We start from the raw sequence: 1,402 nt of genomic DNA on the forward strand, positions 1-1,402 counted from the left end.
GAGAAACTCATGACAAAAATGAGTATTGCGAATTAATTAAAATTTGAAAAAAAAAACAGACTCAGAAGGTATTATTTTTAAATGATTATGAATATTCAGATTTGTGTATTGAAATTAAATGTAAAAAGATCATATAAAATTATTACTTAATAAGATAGTGAAGAGTTTAAAGCATTGTCATCATATAGGCATCTACTTTTGTAAGTTTAGTTAGAAAAAATATATCTTACCACGAATGTTGGTGTACGGAATCAAGCGATTCAAATGTTTTGTTAAGTCTTTTGGAATTGGGACATTTCAAATTGTTTGGCGAATTGAGAATTCTATTAATAAATCTGTCTATCAAGTAAAGTTTTAAACTAATGCCGGAATGAAGTGAACATCATGGTTTTCAACTCCTGAAAGACCAATATAGAGCTGTTCATGTGAGAAGACTTGGATTAATAGATTAGATCCAAAAACTTTAAATGATCGTCCTTGTGATTTGTAAATGGTCACAGCAACGCTGAGTTTTATATGGAATTGTAGCCGTTCAAAATCACATCGCAAGTCTGTTGGTCTTATTGGTATTCTTGGGATGAAGCATTTGACTCCTGCAGGTTTTCCTGACATGATTCTTGTTTTCAAGACATGCCCCATCATACTTTTTATGATGAGCCTTGTGCTATCGCAGATTTTGGAAGGATCAAGATTACGAAGCAGCATTATTGGTGCCCCAAGCTTTAGTAACGAATATGTGGAAGCACCCCTGGGGCTTAAGAAACTCAGTCAGATAATTTACAATCTGTGTATGTGAGCACACACTATCAACAGAATTATATAATTTTCTGTCTCCAAGTATCCTATTCAAAGTCCTAATATTCATTTCATTCACAAAGTCATTCTCTTGTGAGAAAAGTACTCGATCATAGAACCATTTGATATCAGTACGCTGGTTATACATATCTAGAAATACTGTAGATATTATATCTTTTGTTTTAAAGCGCAATTTAATTTGGTTTGAGTAATCATTTTCCAAGAGTCTATTTCTCGGCGAATAAATGCACTCGAATATTTAAATTAAGATTGTCTTAATGTTATCCTATAAAAAAGGATTTTACAGACATGCCGTCTTCTGACTAGCTCTAGTTCCTTGATGGGCAATTGGACGGGTTTTTTTCTGAAGTCACCAGCAAAAACCAACTTTACACCGTCCATTATGTGTATTGGAATTTAAATGCTGTAATGTAGAGTCTAATGCCTCCATTGCTTTTTTGTGGTTCATTGTTGTTTTATCTCAGATTATAAATTTACAAATTTACAGTAGTTTTGCCTTTGCTGAATCTTTTTTATGTTACACAAAATATAAAGTTCGGCCGCCATCCAAAAGTGTTGCTGCAATTCCACTTGATAAAACTTTGAG

At 32.9% G+C, this 1,402-nt stretch overlaps 1 protein-coding gene across 1 annotated transcript; it reads right to left on the reverse strand.

Moving 5' to 3' along the window:
* Nucleotides 1-354: 354 nt before the first annotated feature.
* On the reverse strand, nucleotides 355-705 carry LOC145240284 (uncharacterized). Its single transcript, XM_080103865.1, has one exon. The coding sequence runs from the start codon at nucleotides 703-705 to the stop codon at nucleotides 355-357; it is 351 nt and encodes a 116-aa protein (XP_079959991.1).
* Nucleotides 706-1,402: the final 697 nt, after the last annotated feature.

This window comes from Euprymna scolopes, chromosome 19 (assembly GCF_053919585.1).
Source record: "Euprymna scolopes isolate OS-2025 chromosome 19, ASM5391958v1, whole genome shotgun sequence".
In the NCBI taxonomy this organism is placed as follows: Eukaryota; Metazoa; Mollusca; class Cephalopoda; order Sepiida; family Sepiolidae; genus Euprymna; species Euprymna scolopes.

What these genes read in the sequence shown, in the direction of transcription:
- LOC145240284 (XM_080103865.1), bottom strand. Translation starts at nt 705, where the DNA reads ATGCTGCTTCGTAATCTTGATCCTTCCAAAATCTGCGATAGCACAAGG.